Source organism: Aulonocara sp. 'chitande type north' Nkhata Bay, linkage group LG7, assembly GCF_057382095.1.
Source record: "Aulonocara sp. 'chitande type north' Nkhata Bay isolate Kocher_YH1m ecotype deep benthic linkage group LG7, A_spYH_male_GT1.1, whole genome shotgun sequence".
NCBI classification, from domain to species: Eukaryota; Metazoa; Chordata; class Actinopteri; order Cichliformes; family Cichlidae; genus Aulonocara; species Aulonocara sp. 'chitande type north' Nkhata Bay.
In genome coordinates this window covers 32,602,240-32,618,398 of record NC_141350.1, presented here as the reverse complement: position 1 = coordinate 32,618,398, position 16,159 = coordinate 32,602,240, and the positions used below count along the sequence as shown (strand labels likewise).

At 39.8% G+C, this 16,159-nt stretch overlaps 1 protein-coding gene across 1 annotated transcript in view; it reads right to left on the bottom strand.

Moving 5' to 3' along the window:
• Positions 1-11,880, bottom strand: part of onecut2 (one cut homeobox 2) — a 38,241-nt gene extending 26,361 nt beyond the window's left edge. The window contains exon 1 of the mRNA XM_086300079.1: positions 10,328-11,880. Coding sequence (XP_086156205.1) covers positions 10,328-11,555 — 1,228 coding nt within the window. The 5' untranslated portion in view covers positions 11,556-11,880. The remainder of the gene's footprint in view (positions 1-10,327) is intronic.
• Between the last annotated feature and the right edge of the window lie 4,279 nt (positions 11,881-16,159).

Genomic DNA, 16,159 nt, shown 5'->3' with positions numbered 1-16,159 from the left:
TTTTCCACAATCTTCTTTAAAACCAGAAGAGTTGACCATTAAAACAAATGTAGGTTTAAGACACATCTGCATGAACTTCACTTTTCAGACCCAGAAGGTACAGCCATCTATTACGGAAAGACCCATCAGACCTGCTGGAGACACAGAAGTCTGCATTCACTTCCCAAAACCTGAAGACAGACTTTGTCACGTCTCACTTTCCAGCCACCGAAAACTGCTATCGACAGCACGAGACAGAGATAACAGCATCTGTCAAAGCTTCTCACACCGACACACAAACAAACATCACAAGTCTCCTCTTAGCAGCCTGAAATCCATTATTACAGATCGATGGCAGTCTGTGAATATGCAGGAGGTCAGAACAAAAACCCCGAAAACGGACACAAGCTGTATTCCCACAGTCTGAAATTGTAAGACTACACACACAGACACACACACACACACACACACACACACACACACACACACACACACACACACACACACACACACACAGACAGTAACTGCTGGTAATCTGTGTCATAAAGCAGAGTCCGACTCATTAATAATGCACCCTGTCTGCTCGCAGCAGGATGCATAAAATGGAAAATATTTAGGTTCAGTCACTCAGATTTTCAGCACAATTTGACTCTGAGTGGATTCATTCTCTTCTGGAAACATTAAGGTAATCCCTGGTGATCATATTCTGTATTTTATTTTCCGCTAAAACAACCAAGCCAACAATGACTGTATCCTATTGATAAATAGACGGTGCTATCTAGAAATTAGTTTCCCTTTCTACCTAATTTCCTGTTTTCTGAGATGCTTTTAATGTGAAAAACTCCATAGGAAACAACTTCACAGTGCAAAAGAGATGCAATATGAATACATGTTGAATTTGTGGTATGTAAAAGGAGAAAAGAGGGATCATTGTTGTATCATTACATGCACATTACTCTGAATAAACCATGTGAATAGCGGTTCGTTGATTCAACACCAATTTGCCCATCATTTTCCTGTCATCCATAATTCAGTCGCAGTCACGGGCGGACTCTGTCCTCCATCCAAACAATGGACTCCTCCTCCTCCTCTCTTCCTCTCTCCCTCTCTCCCTCTTCCTCCCTCCCTCCATTTTGCCTGGTTAACCCGGCTGTGAGGTGAAGAAGAAGTGAAGTGAGCAGACCGAGGCGGGTCACGCTGAGATTCCCATCAATAATTCATCGGGCCGCTGCTGCCTCTGCTCTTGTGTTCAATTCCCCTGACGATCACATAATACCTCCACCCCCAAAAGAGAGAGAAGAGGATGGAGCGAGAAAGAGGTCCAGGGGACGAGAAAATGGTGAAAGAAACAGATTCAAAATGAGGGAGAGGATGAGGAGGAGGCATCGAAAGAAACGAAGTAAAATATTTAAACAAGCACATTTGTTTTCTTTTAATATATTGTCAGTGTGCAAGTTTATATTGTTTCTTTAAATTTCAGAATTAGGATTTGTATGTGACTTCTCTTTAAACTGCCGTTGCAAAATGTACTTGCCTTTATAGTATGTGGACACAAAGATACTAGCACATCTGATGAAGAGCAAATCCAAAGGCTCTAAAATGTTGGAAATTGCCTTTTTTTTGTTCTGCCAGACAAAAGTGACTGATTCATCTGTCCTGACAATTACTTTTCAAGTGGAGACAGAGGTTAATAGGAACACATGACTTGGTTATTAAGATTTATTTATTATTCCAACCAAAAAAAGGTCCTGGTGGTTGATTTTCCATCCACCAACTGAAACAAAACCTGCTAAGGGTTTTTCGTGAATATAATGATTTTTGTCACCACCCAAAAATCCAAACCTGTGATTTTTAAATATTTTCTTGTGGGTTCTGGGTTCAATTTACACCAGCGTGAAATAAATACTTGTTTAATACATGACTGAGAACAGGGAAATGCACAGACTCTTTGCCTTAATCCAACCCACACAGGCCTCTTTAAAGGCAGGAACTGTTTTCTTATATGAACATGTACAAGTACAGGAACTGGGGCGTCCAGTTACACTGTCAGTGTAACAATGGTTAGAATTTTAGTTAATATTATTTTGAAAAAGTAAGGAGAAATTGTGACGTACAATGATTCATACAAGCTACTTAAGTGTCTCAAGAATACTTAATCTTAGTCCAAAACAGCAAACTCACTGCTTTTATTATTTTGTCTAATGTTTTTGACCACTCAAAATTCTTTACACAAAGCCACAGTCACTTATTCTGGCACTTATCCTACCAGACACTGGGAGGAATTTGGGGTTTCAGCATCTTACACAAGAACACTTCAAAATGCAGGCCAGAGAAACTAGGCTCTTTTTTTTCTCTATTTCTATTGGTTATTGAGCCACTCTACATCCTGAACCACAGCCAACACCAGACCTTAGCTCTCTCCTGCTGTACACAGAAACCCATCTGAAGCCCATTTACAGCTCAGTATCTCAGTTCCTTTCGTTGTGTGTGAAGAAAGCTTTAATAGTGCAATCAATTCAATTTTCAATTCATTTGAATTTTATTTACATAGTGGCAAATCACAAACAGTTCAAGGCACTTATTACTGTAAGGTAAATAATACAAAGACAGATCACACAAAACGCAAAGCTAAAAATTATAGACAAACTCGGAACAATAAGAGTGATACGTACAGAGAGTTATTCATGTTTGCTGGACTTAAAATGTTTACATTTTGGCAAAAGATTTGCTTCACACTAGGTTCTGAAAAAACTTTCTCCAATAATTTGCAATGCAGGACAAGCGTATGATCACTGAGTTGGGTTCACATTTGCAGAATTGTAGGCTGATTCACGCTACTGGTTATTCTCTTCCTCATCACATTAGCGATTAGGGACAAGTACTTAGAGCTTTCCAGTGCAAATGTATCCATAGACATAGCACAAGGAAAAACTTTGTGGGCACTGGATCTGTGAAGTCTGTATCATTGACTTCCTTGTCACCGACTTTTCCAAACTGACCTAAGTGTATGTGCTGAACATTAACCGTCATCATTTGAATTTCTCTACCTACTTCTATGCAGCATGTAATACTTGTCTAACATCAAATATATATAAAGCATTACTGAAATTCTGCTTTCTATATCCATCCATCTATCCATCCATTTGCTTCCACTTATCCAGGGCCAGGGATACTTAAACCCCTCCACTTGGAGCACTAACTCATCCGTGACCCAGACTGGGTAATCCGCTCTTTTCCGACTGAGGACCTCGCCCTCAGACTTGGAGGTGCTGATTTTCATTCCCCCTCACTTCACAAACCACTCCAGTGCAAGCTGGAGGCCACCACCTGATGAAGACAAGAGAACCACATCATCTCTGAAAAGCGAGACCGCCCAAGTGGAAGCCATCCACTACTTGGCTATGCCTAGAAATTCTGTCCATAAAAATTCTGAACAGAATCGGTGAAAAAAGGCAGCCCTGGTGGAGTCCAACCCCCCCGGGAATGAGCCTGACTTATTGCTGGCTATGCGGACCAGGCTCTTGCAGCGGCATACACTTTCCCCAGGAGACTGAAGAGTGTGATCCTCCTGGAGCACACCGTCTGGTTCCCCTTCTTAAAGATGGGGAACCAACACCGCGGTCTTCCAATCCAGAGGTACCCCACCTTATCTCCACACAACACTGAGGATGAACCTCATCCACTCCCATGGCCCTTCCACCAAGGAGTTGTTTAACTGCCTCAGTGACCTCACCCCTGGTGATGGACGATTCATCCCCTTCATCCCCAGATTCTGCTTCCTCTATTTTAAGATGTAGAGAAGTTGCTTGATGGTTTGTCAGAATCTCCTCGAGGCAGTCCAAAAGTCTCTCCAACTGGCCTCTCCGAACTCCTCCTACAACTGAGTGCCGGGTGGCGGCCAGACACGGAGACCCTGGCGGACAGAGCCCCAGCTGCCAAGACTAGTGGTTGGGACATGCTTTTTAAAATTAGAAAAAAATGATAATGCTTTGTTTTTCCATGCCCACAGTCTCACAATAATTTCCTGCAAAAGACCCTGAACAAAAATATGTTTATAGACTGAAAAGCATTCAACCCTCATTTATTACTGAAAACTTTAGTTTCCAAACTTTAGCTGATGGTTGGTTGTCGAGAAATAAATACAAAAAATAAGCAAATAAGTGGACTGAATGAGATGAAAGTGTATCAACTTCCTTCTGTAGTTTTCCTACAGTTTCTTCCGACCTGCGTATTTTTTCCCCAGAAATATAATATGGATCATATTCAGAATTTACGGACAAAGGCATTACTAAGACATTTCTAGACAGAGTCTGAGATGATAGGGAGAGTAAAGAAATTGAAATATATGCTTAAAATAACCACATAATTATTATTGTCCTTCATTGCTGTGACTGTAAAGACCATTATGATGGAGAATTTAGCTACCAGATAAACCTGTCTCCAAGCTCTCAATTCTTTTCTTTTCCCTGTGCATGCTGCTCCTCCCTCTCCTCTCTGCTCATCTCAGGGTCAAGGGAATATTTGCTCCATCTATTGTCTGAGTGTTGCAGCTCTGACCTTTGACCCCACCTCTATTGGTTGCTTGTAGTGTTGCTGATCTAAGGATTGCACCTCCCTGTTTCTGCGGTAATTTTAAAATCACCGTAGAGGCGAGAGAGAACAATGGAAAGAGCAAAAGAGCAACACCTGGCCAACACTCAAATAAAGAAACAAAATATTGACCCATTCTCTGAGAAACCACAGGATGCCAATTACACATCAAGAATCAAACAGAATTAATATTTAAAATCAAGGCATCAACATGTAGCATCTCCAAAGCTGATTTACATTATACAGAGAGCGCTTTTCTATAGCCTAGCTTAGCCCAAAGAGCAGACGTCGCAGCCAAGTCAAACCATGATGTTTAGACTTTGTGTAAAACTACCATTGCTTTCGTGTGCACAAGAAATGTAAGAAACAAAACAGGAGCTGGAAACAAAACAAGGTCAATAGATAACAGCAATTTAAAAAATGATGGCGCTGGATGAGCCACAAACCCCAGTTTCCTGAGTGAAAGTCCAGTGTGGGCCGAGGCCAAAAGAATTTTATAGCCTTTGTTGTTGTCTCGTACATTTTATTCTGTGAACCAGCTTCATAGCTATTACATAATATTTATAGTAAGCCTATTGCCAGAGGAGGAAACTACTGGCTTAGCAAAAGAGAGAGAAAAAAACACTTTTCCACTTTTACTTTTACAGTACTATTATGTCATCAGTTCTAATGTACTACAGTTTCCTACTTTAAACTGATTTACAGTAGAGAAGAATAACAGCAGTATCTGTATATTTTCCCACACTCTTTATGGTAATATACTGCGTAAAAGGTTGTGCAGTATCTTACACATACTACAGTTGTTTAGATAAATGACAGTATGTTATCATAGGTTTCTCATTATACAGCCATTTAAATTACATGAATTCCAGTGTAGCTTTTGACAACTGCTTTAGACAACAAAGACACTAATAAACAGAAAACTTAATTACCTTTTACTCTATAAATCAGACATTGTACACTTAGTTAACTACCTAAATAAAAAAAGGATTATATTATATTTCTCAATGTTTAGAATTAAATAAGAAGAATCTTTAGCATTGGTATAATAAACTGCAGGCTTTGCAAAGATTTGAAGTTAAAAAAGACCGAGAGTGTGAGATATGCAGTTTAATCCTAGGGAAAGCAGATGAGTGCAGCTCACTCAGACAGAGGTATAACTGTGAGGCTGTCCTGTGACATTTTACAACACACAGGGGAGCACAGATCACATGAACACTCCCCTGCTCTCTTCCAGCTCCAACCTTCACCCACTCTCTCCTGTCATTTTCTATTAACCTGTATCGTCAAATACCAGCATCGAAAATCAAAGAACCCCTAATGAAATTACAGTCAAATCCTGCAGAGATAATCTCATCCACATCAGCAATCTACAGACAAATCCAGCCTGCTTAAATACTGATTTCCAATCGAATGTTAAAGAATCAGCGCTCCATGTTGGGCTGATGTCACGCATTGTTATAGTCAAGACCTTTTCTGTCTCTGCAAAACTCAGAAGGATACTGAACTGGTTGCATCATATTACAAAGTACATCATAGGATGTGTCAGATGAAACCACGGCAGATCTGAAGGTTTAAGAATAAGATAAAATCTTCTTAAACTCTTAATAAAAACCCTGCAAAAACACTGACATTCACAAGGTATAAAAAGGGTTATCACAGCGATAAAATAAGAGAGGACATAAGTTCATAAAATGCTGTTACGATGTTATTATTAGTAGGAAAAACAACAGAAGATATATAGTTTTAGGAAAATGTAGGAACACCTTTACATTGACATATTACTAATAAACAAGCTGTTTGTTTTAATTAACTGCGTACTCATTTGAATTTCTCAAGTGCAATTGTTTTTGTTATTTGGATAAATCTTTTAATAATATTTTGTTATATGACTGCATTGTATAGATGAATAAATACATTTTTAATTTCAAATTTGACCCAATCATTCATCAGTTGTATATTTTTGCCTCATTTATTTTGATTTGTGTTCTTATTTGGTAGATTTTTTTCTTGACATAAAGTGTTTTTTTTTTTATCTCTTATCTCATTACAGCAACAATAATTAAACCTAATTAAAATATTATGATAATATGAGTATTATAAGAAAGCTGTAATGATATAAATTGAAAGACATATGCGCTGTATGATAACAAACATATTTATTAGATTAGACCATATCTATTATATTTTTGGATAAATAGAGTTTATTAAAAAGGAAAAAAAAAAAAATGAATGAAAAACTGAAGAGACGCACACACATGACAAATGCACATATCCAGGAGTGAAAGGGATCAATTTCAATTTACTTAATTTCACCCACAAAATCCAATATCAATATCCTATATTCATGGAAAGTCCTGGAAATGTATATAAACAAAAGAAAACCCATAAAACAGCCATGCTGAAGACTTATTGTTGGATATTACACCGACTCTATAAAAGCAGCTAGATATAACATTTAAAAATGTACTAATCTATAAACACATTAAGCCGGTGAAAACGATTTAATGTATTTATCTGTGACTTAAAGAAATGTATAAAATGATTATTTGAATGCTGTATGCTATCATCTTAGTGTCACTGTATGCGCTTATAATCATGCAGGTTTTAGAGGGTTCATTAGTCTGTGTGGGAGATTTTACAAACTCATAATGAAGCATGTAAATGTGCAACTTATCAAAACGTTATAGTTTTTATTACTTTTATAATGAACATTTTCAATTTACAGTGATTATTTATGGAAATGATGAATAAAAAATAAAACACAAAAGGTAAGAATTCCTTATCATGATCATTTTAATACAAAGATTTTAATTTAATACTACTTCCATGTAAATCTGCATTTGTTCTCTGGTATCATGTATGTACTTTTGTTTGTTTAGAGCTACTGAAATCAAGAGCATAATTAAAATGAAAAAGATAGTGATCCCCTAAAACAGAGCATTTACCAGATTTCTTTATTTAGACTAATTCGGTGCTGATTATTTCTCCTATGAAGGCAGCTGGGATTAATTAACTTGAGTCAACCAATAAAACTGAAGTGGATTTCAGCGGATAGCAAAATACAGGCAGACATTGTTCCTGAGAATCTTTTTTAAGCTTTTAAAGATTATAATATTCCCAAGTATCCCAAACTCTACAAAGTCTATTCGTCAGAAATCCTGCGACTGAATGTTTCACAAATCTGTCACTTTGCTGCTCCACATGTCACTCTTTTTATTTGAAAGTGAAAGCCACGTGCCTCCCAAATTTAAAAACAAGGTATATGGGGTTTTTTTTTTTTAAATTAAAAATACGAATTAAAATACAAATTGATGCATTTTGAAAACTATTTATTATTTAAACTTGAAACATAAAAAGTTGATGTTTAATGGTTTACCTAAGCAGTACAGTGAAAATACTACTACTACTACTACTACTAATAATAATAATAATATCTTTGTTGGGGCTGCCACACAGTTTTTACATCCATTTCATTCATATTTCCTCTTCTTTCTTACTTTTTAATCTCATGTTTATTTGTGTTTTCTTTGGAATTTTGCATAAATAAAAACAATGTAAAAGCATATTTACACAGAGTGAGGCACTGACACTACATATATAAATTAAGCTTATAGATTTAACACAACAAGGGTGAATGCACCACTGAAAATATGCAGGTTATAGCTTAAATATGCAATAATTACAAACTTCACACATCAGGTAACTATAAATACCGTTTCGCTTAAGCCAGGACACCATGACGATAAAGTATGCTTAGTGTAAATGTAATAATTTGTAATATTTTGGATTGTCTTTGTGTTTTCTCAGCTTTTGAATAGTTATAATTTTGCATATATAAAAAAAATGTGAAGGCACCTTTCCTGTACCTAAAATATCTCGGCACAGAGTTTTGGCTTTCCTTCCAAAGGAAAATCAGCAGTTTTATGATTAAAGAAAAACATTTTTAATCTGTGTTTTTAACAGGGCATAATTTACTGAAGTTTGAATTCATGTTTGTTTAACAATGGTCAGAAATAAGAAGAAAATACAAAGATTTCTATCCGGTGAGGTAACACACACTTTTTGCCTTTATGTATATGCGAAGCATTTGTACTTACAGTATCTGCATATTTAAAACTTCAAAATGAGTTTTGAAGCCACAAGAAACCCTGGCATATATTTTTAAAACAAACAAAAAGAGAATAATTTTAACGATTTAAAGTCTTATGGTAAACCAGATAAATATAAACACTCATCATTTATGCTTTTAATGGGACATAATGAAAGTAAAGACAATTTTAACAATATGGGATCTTGTTTAACTTATATAAAAACAGCAAAAGTCATACGTGTGAATGACTGTGCAAAAAAAAAGTAATTTTGAATCACTCACGGTGCATAAATCATGCAGTTTGTAGCAAAAAAAAAAAATGCAGCCCTAATGAAAAACACATTTTTTTTCAGATTAACATGAAAAAAATCATTTTTAATGTGATTTAAATAAACTGGCCTCTCTTTGTTTTTTCTGTTTTTGCATGTAAAAACAATATAAAGGCATATTCGTATCGTGGGAGACACTAAAAAAAAGTTTAATAAAAAAGCTGAAATGATGTGGAGCTATAATTTACTCCCAGCAAGCAAGCTATGAAGTATGCAGGCATTAAGATGTGGACGTGCAGTGGGTAGTTTAAAGTCGTATTCTAAACCACGCAAATACAAATACTGCTGTCACTTGTGCTGCGCTTTACATTTTAACATGAAAATAAAGAACCTTTGATATAATTTAAGACTCTAAAATGACTACATATTCAAAGAAAATGTCTCTGTTGTGATATATAGATGACCAAATCCCAATAGAAACATTAAACGTTTATCACATCTTGGTGTGAAATTAAATGCAAGCCTTTCCATGACCTGACCTTTAAAAAGGGGGAACTGGCCCGTTTTAGTGCTGCTCCTGCAGACAATAGAGACTGGGACAGGGAACAGGTTCCTCACTAGAGGGGGCACCAGACCCACCGATTCTGCAGACCTTCGTGTGTTTATGTCACAGCTTTCTGATCGCTTGAAGCTCCACACAATCAAAAACAGATCCTCCTGAACGCCCCCATCACACTTCTCCACCCAAATGCTAATGCAATCGCAATGCAATAAGCATTTAAGGAGCTAATGACAGTTAAAACACCAGCATTATAAGAATGTTCAGCCCTGAGAATATATATTTACACCCGCGGATGCACATTAACAACCACAAATTATACCAAAAATATTGTGCGATGTTTAGCAGGTTTTTATTGTTGTTTTATTTTCTTGGAATTTTAAATATATTTATTATTAATCTGGGTGTTATTTAAAGCAGAATAACTAGTAGATTTTTTGTGTTAGTGCAGCGTTTTCCTCGCTGCCATGGAGGGACTGGAAACTGAAAGAGGAGGATTGTTGGAGGGAAATCCCATGACCTTGTCATTTCCCATCGATCCTTTTGTGTTATTGATCAATAATGGTAATCATAGCACCGGTGAGTCTAAATAAATCCCATTCACCTAAATTGGAGTGGCGCGTGAGGAGCCACGAGGAGTGAGAAAGAGAGAGAAACCAACCAAAATAAAGCCAGCAAGAAGATTAAAAGTCAGCTAGTGATAAATGCTGAGGAATCATTTGAGGATATTTTGTTTTAATGTGGAGGATTTCTCCTTTTTCTTCTCGCTGTGGCACAAAAACAAATCAAAGCAAAGCAGCAGCAGCAGCAGCAGCTCAGGTTGTTTTCCTCTCTTACCTGCCAGTCTGAGCGCGGACATTCTCTGAAACTCGGGCTCCTGCAGCCACTTCCACATCCTCCTGAAGGTCTCCCGGCCTGACTTTAGTTTACTCCAGGGTTTGGGGTTCCTCAGCAGGTCCGACAGGGTCCCCTGGGAGCGGCACAGCACCCTCTGGGCGAAGATGGCCTGGGGGATGCTGTACCTCTTGAGCTCCGCCGTGATCCTCTGCGCAACCTCCTTAGTGTTGATTTCTTCCAGCTGTCCCGAGCTGTTCCCCCCCTGCGTCCCCGAGGAGGAGGGCGTTCTTTCCCGGGTGGAAGCCAACACGGGCCCGTGGGATGGAGACTGGAGGTGGGGGTGAGAGTGGGGGTGGGGGTGGTGGCCCGCCGAGGAAACGACCGGGTGTCCCGGGTGGTGCATTCCGTTCAGGTGCGGCATCATCCCGCCAGCCGGAGCGCCGAGGCCTCGGTGCTGGTGGTGGTGGTCCCCTCTGGCCAGCATAGAGGCTGTGTGGTCGAAGTTCAGCATCTTGTCGTGGCTCCCGTGCGTCGTGGTGCCGTAATTGTGGAGACCCTGTTGGGTGTTGTGGATGGAGCCAAGGCCGTTGCCCAGCACCGGGGAGAGGTTCTGACCCATCCCGGACATGTGGTCCTTGTGGTAGGGGCTGTAAATGTTGTTCATCCCCGGCAGTCCCCGCTCGTCGCGCATCAGGGTGAAGCTCCCGCTCACGTTCCCGGAGAGCCGCTGGTGGTGGTGGTGGTGGTGATGGTGGTGGTGGAACTTGTCGGACACGGTGGAGATGGGGGGCAGCGGCTGCAGCGGGGTGAGCGTGGTGTAGGTGCCGCTCATCCCCATCCCGGGAGAGGAGGTGTCGCAGGGAACGCTCATGGCGTGGTGCAGCGGCAGGGACAGCTCCGGCCGGTACTCCCCGCTGCCGTCAAGAATCGTGGCCATGCCGGACACCATGGCCGAGCGGGAGGACGCGGCGGCGGCGGCAGCCAGGTCCTGGTGTATCCGCAGGGTGGACGCCGCCGCAGCCGCAGCCGCCGCTCCGGGTCCCGACGAGCCTCCGCGGCCGTGGTGCGGGCTGTGGCCGCTCATCAGCTCCGCATCAGGGGCCACGGAGCTCACCGCCACCCCGCCATGCAGGCTGCCGATGCCGTCCATTGTCATGTCCGTGTTCATGGCGTAAGCGTCCAGGTCCTTGGCCAGGCATCTATAGGCGTTAGTGTAGGCAGTCTTCATTCATCTGTCCTCTCAGTCCATCAGGTCGAGCAGAATTATCTCTCCTTCTTCTCCTCCTTTCTCTCGCCGCTTCTCCCGTGATGCGCCGGGATGGGTCAGTAGCCGTGTCCCCGTGTTTCCTCCACTCCCTCGGTGTGTTTCCCCCCCGGTCCTCCTTAAGGCCTCTCCAGCTCGCTCTCTTTGTAAAAAGTGTTTTATCTCGATCATACGGGCCTGTGCGGTGGCTCCCCCATATCCAGCCCTCTCCTCCTCCTGTGTTGCTCTGCTCCTCGGACGGGAGCTGTCCACGGTCCCCTAGCCGACCTCTCAACCCAACCTGCTGGGTGAGGAGGCGGAGGGGGAGAGGCGAACTCGTATACGGGGTGACTGACGGTGGAAGAGATCAATTAGAGGGACGGAGAGGACTGTGGGGGCGTGGTTGACTGAAAGACAGGCCAATCAGCGTTAATGATTGCAGCTGTGGGCGGGATCACCGCTGTTATGATATCGGTCTAAAGAAGACTTCATACATATTTTTATGTACTAGTTTAACATTTTTGATTAAAAAATAAAGACCAGTCCCCTGCCATTTTCTGTGCTTATTTTAATTATCTATTTATTTATTTTCTTTTATTAAAGTTATTGAGATATTTTACTCAATGAACTTTATACACCACATTTTACTGTATTTTAGTCTGATTTCCACGTTTTGATCTTCTTACGTTGTGATACTCAGCTTTTACATAGCATTTTGCTGTATATCATACAATTGTTTTAAAATGATCGCGCTAGTGGGCTTCTTAATATTATATATTCAGTTCTTTATATAATATTTAATTGTATTTAATGAGCTGTTTTACTCTATTTAGCTTTAGTTCTTTTTAAATGATAATTTATAGCATTTTACTTTAAATGTTATTGAATTACACTAATCTTTTTGCATGGCCTATTGAGATATTTTATTTTGATTTTTACTCGTTAAGATCCTTACTTTACTATATTGAGCTGTTTATATGATATTTGATTAAATTTGTTGAGCCATTTTACTTTATGGAGCCAAATTAGAGTTTTTTTTTTTACCAACTGTCTTATTTTCTTTAATCTCATAACTACTTATTGAGCTCTTATTATAATAAATAAACTTTTTTGCTTTGCATGTCACTTATTTACCTTCTTCAGATTTTTGGTTTTGTCATATCCTGCTTCATTTAAGCTTTTTTTTAAATTATAGATTTTCTTTCGTGTTTTGGCTGCTGTACCGTTATTTGCTTTTTCCCAGCTTCTGGCATAAAGAATATATTTATGTTGTTTTCTTATCTAATTTTTTTAAATATATTTTAAAGATGTCACCAAGAACATGTATGACATGTCTCCTCCTGAATTTATGGTATTGCAGTATTGTCTGTCTGTATATTACTCCCACAAACTGTGATAAATTAATTCTGAAATTGTAAAGACTGTGCTGTACTTGTGCAGTGCAAGGCTTAAAGGTCATTATTGACATTGGGAAGGAGTCTGTCTGTTCTGGGACTTTCTGTCATGTTACACGGCCTTCCGTGGCACATCTTGTCCAGTTTTAAAGACACCACCATGAAAAAGTCCTTCATATTCAAATTAAATTTTTATTGTTAACTTAACTGACAGCCTGATCTACTGGCGACACAACCAGAATATAGTGAGACCTATTCCAACCAAAATTTGAAATATAAGGCTTTACAAGATTTAATTGTTCCTTCTAAACAAATCTGTTTAATTATTTATGTCATATAGGGCTTTACATTAGACATATAAATAATTTAATACACATGACTGAATAAACTAGAAATAAGGAAAGGAAAGAGTTTCTTTAAAATAAATAAATAAATAAAGAGGTGTTGAAAATAATACAGAAAGCTTGCTCCATAGTTTGCCAAAATTACAAGTGCTAACATAAATGTGGTGTAAAATCATTATATGGATTTCTGAGTGTGAGCATAACAGCTAAGAAACATTTCCACTGATATGAATGTGAACTGAGCCTTTAAGGCCAGTTTGGCTGAAGGTGTTCAGCATTAAGTGTGCAGATTCCCTAAATCACTTCTTCATCCTGCGGACATTCGTCTTGGCGCCTTCCTGCGAGTGAAACCCAAAAAACAAAGACTTTAATCTGTGCGTCCTTTGTAACAAACCAAGGATGCTGTGTTTTCTCCTCAGCTCCTGCAACAAAAGATGCAATTTGCCCACAGGGATCATTAAAATTTGATCTCATCTCAGCTCTCATCGCATCACCTGCTGTCTCTGACTGTTCACCGTCAGTGTGGGGACAGGCAATAACACATGACAAAAACGTGAAGCACAGAGGAAGTGAGCCTTTATGCTTGTCTGATATTAAACAAGTGATGTTTTTGCAAAATACCACATGATCGTAACACTGTTTAATCTCAGCAGTCTTTTTGCAACTTTTTGATGCTGATATCTGAACGGACTGCAACAAAATGTAAAACAAAAATACCTATAATTGAGACTCACCATGTATATTATATTTATTATCATTAAAAACTACCAGGTTAGTTTTAGCCAATAAATATAATAGATTAAGTTTGAACGAAAGTCATGGTTTGGGTTAAAATGAGTTTTTCCAACTTTTCCTCCGTCGCCATGGTGATGCACCCCCTCTGAAGAGTCCAAAATCTAGGTATTTCATGCACTGAATATAAATATTCCATGTTCCAATTACCACTTTTTACAACCGAGAATCGGATTGTGAAGGCCTCCATTTCTGAATGCTACTTTATCCAAATTGCAGCAGATCCCTACAGGCTCTCCTGAGGGTGGTACGCCCAATAGGAGGGCTGGCCCACAGAGACCAATGAGTCACACAGACGAAGGCCTGGCCAAAAGGCCCTCACCAATTAGCTCCTCCCTCAGGCTTAACTCCAGGGAGGTTCCCCTGGTAACCCAGAGCCCTGGCTGGGCAAGGTAACATGGACTACTGTTGTTCTCTTCAAAGTGGTCTTCTGAATCTCACATAGTCCTTTCCCCTCATCCTGGACCATTTTACCTTTGGAGACCACACAAGGAGAAAACTGGTGCTGAAGGACAACACAGCTCCTGGGATCATTCAGGTACACAAACCTAAAGTGGCATTTCATTGGACCATGGACTCTGAGAGGAGCCGGTACTCCTGCAAAAGGAGCCAGAGCTTGAGGGGTTTTGGGCATGTCCAACCTGGAGGAGCTCTCAAGGCTGACCCAGGACACAACACAGAGATCATGTCAACATGTACACAGCATAAGTTATCAGTCCCTAAATGCAGTATCAGCACCTTCAGCAATTCTAGAGCTAGTCACCATGCAGGATATAAAAGACATACTGACTGACTAATAGAAGATTTTCATTAACTTCAAACTATCTAAAACGCATTTGTGAAAGTAATTTGACCCATCACCCTAAAAACATGTACTTTACACAGTTATAGCAGAACAGGGCAGTTTAGCCAGCTAACTCAACTCAGCGCTGAGGTTCTGCAGACATGTGACCGCTAACCACATGACATTTACTTATTGGCCACTTTGGATGTGTCACAATGTCATCACAACTTTTACTTTGATGGCAAACCTTCTCCAGTTCCAGTGTTCGTTGTACTTTTTCAAGTTTTATTACCACGTGGCTAATAATTAAGGACTGTTTGCTGACAACCATGAAAAACCACAGGCAACGTTCTTTCCAGTGAGAACCAGAAACCTCCAGGAACCGCTGCTAATCAGTCAGTCAATGCACATCTTTCCCCAGAAACCAGTGGTTGTCCAGCATGGCTGACAAATATGGAACAATCTGCAAGTAATCTCACTTGAATTACCTCAATACAGGAAATCTAATGGTTTGAAGAAAGAATTGACAGAAAGAAAAAGAATGGGGAAGTATTACAACAAAACATTACATGCTTTAATATTAAATGAGACCAGAAGTGTCTTAGACAAGGCATCCCCACCAAAGTCAATACTTTATTTTCTAACTTTAAAGAAAATTATCTCAAACAAAACCAGATCTTTATGACTTTTTCCTCAAACTCCACCTCTCCACCAAAATTCAGTTGGGTAATAATGAACCTATGTACCTCATTTAACTGGTAGATGAATATTGTGGGTGTTAGTGCAGCTGGACTGTAGTTTGATGCTGGTTGGATAGATGTTTGCAGCCGTGTAGCTCACAGTGTTGAGCGCTGGCTGCTGCAGCGTAAATGATGTGGTGGTGTGTCGGGACGTTATCGACAGACTCCGGGTGGAGTGATGAGCGTGGGAGCTGCACTGAGAGAGCATTATAGCCCGTAGCCAGTTCACTTTACAATTCATTACACTCCCAAGGACAAATGACTGCTAAATAACTCTGTCTGCCTCTCTGTCTCTGTGCCCTCTCCAACTGATCACTGCTATTGTTAGATAACAAGAAAAAAAACATGCAGTTATTTTAGATCCAGTCAGTAAAAGATCTGCTTTTTATGGCTATTTCTGTGGCTTCATGAATCTTCATGAATCTCATCAGTGCAACATTTTCTAAAGTAAGGTTTTGGATGGTGAGAGTGCTGATTGTTGGAGAATAGCTGCTTGGTGGAGCATTGCTAATCACTATTTTAGCTTTACTTTGGC